This window comes from Colobus angolensis, unplaced genomic scaffold (genome assembly GCF_000951035.1).
Source record: "Colobus angolensis palliatus isolate OR3802 unplaced genomic scaffold, Cang.pa_1.0 Scaffold50, whole genome shotgun sequence".
NCBI classification, from domain to species: Eukaryota; Metazoa; Chordata; class Mammalia; order Primates; family Cercopithecidae; genus Colobus; species Colobus angolensis.
This window is the reverse complement of record NW_012118488.1, coordinates 2,091,658-2,094,495: the sequence shown is the minus strand read 5'-3', so window position 1 is coordinate 2,094,495 and position 2,838 is coordinate 2,091,658. Positions and strand designations below refer to the sequence as shown.

At 44.7% G+C, this 2,838-nt stretch overlaps 1 protein-coding gene across 6 annotated transcripts in view; it reads right to left on the bottom strand.

The window, feature by feature from the left end:
* SNX11 (sorting nexin 11) overlaps nucleotides 1-2,838 on the bottom strand; it is a 12,157-nt gene that overhangs the window by 7,423 nt on the left and 1,896 nt on the right. For 2 of the 6 annotated variants that reach the window (XM_011959866.1, XM_011959868.1), the window contains exons 2-3: nucleotides 1,472-1,531; nucleotides 472-526 (exon numbers count right to left, since the gene is read on the bottom strand). The exons of 1 other annotated variant lie outside the window; for it this stretch is intronic. In XM_011959866.1, the coding sequence (XP_011815256.1) occupies nucleotides 472-513 (42 nt within the window). In that variant the 5' untranslated portion in view covers nucleotides 514-526; nucleotides 1,472-1,531. The remainder of the gene's footprint in view (nucleotides 1-471; nucleotides 527-1,471; nucleotides 1,532-2,838) is intronic. 3 more of the 6 variants (XM_011959864.1, XM_011959867.1, XM_011959869.1) reach the window with 2 other exon arrangements.

Genomic DNA, 2,838 nt, shown 5'->3' with positions numbered 1-2,838 from the left:
GTCTCGATCTCCTGACCTCGTGATCCGCCCGTCTTGGCCTCCCAAAGTGCTGGGATTACAGGCGTGAGCCACCATGCCCGGCCAACACCAACTTTCATTCATTCATTTCATTCATTCACTATTCAGTCACTCAATTCAACAAATTTTTACTGAGCCCCACTACGTGTCAGACACTATTCTAGGCACTGGGGATAAAGCATGAACAAGAGACATAAGTCCCTGCCCCCATGAAGCTTACATTCCAGTATATTCCAATCAATGGAAAATTTAGTCAGAATGGAACTCCATTTCCTAGGAATGCCTCTGCTGTTGATTTCTTTCTCCTGACTTTATTTTGAGCTCATCAGAACCACCAAAGTAATACTGCAGGAAGAACACTACTGAGTAATGATTTGCATCTCTGTGTCCTCTTTCCTCCTAAATCCCCTCTCCAACTTTTACCTACCTGTTCTCTGGAGACCACACTCTTACCTCCTGTTCTTGGTTCTCCGACATCCTACACCAAAAGCCCATTGGAAGAAAACATCTGATGAGGGACAGAGGATACAGGATCAAGATTAGTATGCCTCTGTTCTTACCATTCTTTACCAGGGAAAACCCTGAAACTTTTTAATAGACCTCCGTGGGGAAACCCAGGCAACACTTTTTGTTTTTGTAAAACTTAAGAGGAAGCAAAAAAAAAATACCCATTAGCTCAATGCCAAGCTAAAAGGCCCTGGGGAATTTGCCTCCCTTCTCAGACCAGGCCCTCAACTAGGCCACCTCTCCCCAAAGGGTGTTGGAGTCTACAGAAAGTTTGTCACATACAGCCAAAACAGACGGGTCCAGATGTAAAACTTTTGCCTTGAAGAATGCAGGCACAACAGGGTCTGGTGAGCACTCAGATCACAGCTTTGAAAGGGAGCCTAACAGCGCCCCCTCCCGGCTGTCTAGAGATAACCAAGTCCCCACAAACACCAATGCTTCTGCATTTCTCCCAGTCTCGCTAACACCAGTCACCTCCCCACAGGTGAATCATAGAGCTAGAGCACTCCAAGGAGCACCTGAGTGGGTTGCCCAGTTGGGACCTCCCCAATCCATACTCTGGAACCCAAGCCAACTGTTCTAATGACTTCCTCTCCTGACATGCCATCCGGTTTGTACTTCTGCCCAAGCACCCCACAGCTGCACAGGTCGACCCAGGATGCATTCTGCTCCTTTGTAAAGATTCATTAAAGCCTCAGCCCTGATTTTCCCCAATGTGGCAGTTTACATGTATAGCGACATCACCCACTCCGACAAGGGGACCATGAAGGCTGCAGCACAGGGTTACTCAAGTCCAGTGGGGCCCATGATGTCACCTTCTGTTAAAATACAGCACTAATCTTGTTACTTCTAGAACTATTCCAACAGCATCCACCCTGGCTGCCGCCTCCACCCCCTTCTCTCTTAAGAGCAGAACAATAAGGTTTAATTTCCTTTTCCAATTTACCTTGAAATGAAAACTGACTTCAGCCAGTATGTACTGCCAACAAATGATCCAGGCTGGCTCCTGGGAAAACAAGACTATCTCTAATATCTCTGAGCCCTCCCTCTCCTTCCCCCATACCCATTCACATACGCACTCATTTTTACAGTCCCACAATTAATTTTAAACACATTCTCTTATTAGTTCTGCCTTACCATTAGAAGACAGTGTAATGAGTTTCCTTCTATTTTATGTTTTGCTAACACAAGACTAACATTTCAAAAGAAGGGGAACTCATTTACACCATGAAATCAGCAAAGCAAACAGCTTTTTCAATTCTCTCCAATATACCAGAAGTATCTCCACAAACACTGCATGCAGAAACGAAGCTTGCATGATCCATGACAAAATTGGGCTACACGGTGTTGAGCAAACCCAAGGTTTTGTGATTGCAGTACCATCTTAAATGGTATTCTTGCTGACAATCTGATTTTTATGTGATGCAGCCACCACCTTCAAGGGGTCCTGAACTGAAAGGTGGGAAATTCCAATTCCAGAACAACCCATATATAACATTCCAGATATTAGTCAAATGTCTGAGACTAAAAAGAGCTGACCTATTTGCTGTGAACAATTAACCTCCTTAAGTTGTTTTTTTTTCTTCTTCTCTTTGCAGGCATTCGATAAACTGCCTGCACAGGAGCAGAGAGTTAAATACTCTTAAGTGTCTTTAAACAAAACTAACAATGGGAAAGATGATGACAAGGAAATCACAGTCATCCACTCAGTGGAGGTCATACATCTTTTGTACCTTGAAAAAGGTTTGTCAAATTCAGGACCGTAATTTAGTAACGAAATGATCATCATACACTTGGTCTCAGGAACTGAGTTTGCATAGGGCCCTGCACTACCTTCATGAAGAAATTCTTCTTTCCTTTGGGGCCAATACCACTCAGAAACAAATAGCTATGAACTGGCTTTTTTAAAAAAAACCTCCAGAGGCCAGCCTGGCCAACATAATGAAACTCCATCTCTACTAAAAATACAAAAAATTAGCTGGGCGTGGTGGCAGGCGCCTGTAATCCCAGTTACCTGGGAGGCTGAAGCAGGAGAATCGCTTGAACTCGGGAGGCGGAGGTTGCACTGCACTCCAGCCCAGGTGACAGTGCTAGACTCCATTGTCAAAAAAAAAAAACAAAAAAAAACAAACCTCCAGATGGGCCAGGTGTGGTGGCTCATGTCTGTAATTCCAGCACTTTGCGAGGCTGAGGCAGGCAGATCACGAGGTCAAGAGATCAAGACCATCCTGGCCAACATGGTGAAACCCCGTCTCTACTAAAAATACAAAAATTAGCTGGATGTGGTGGTGCATGCCTGTAGTCCCAGCTACT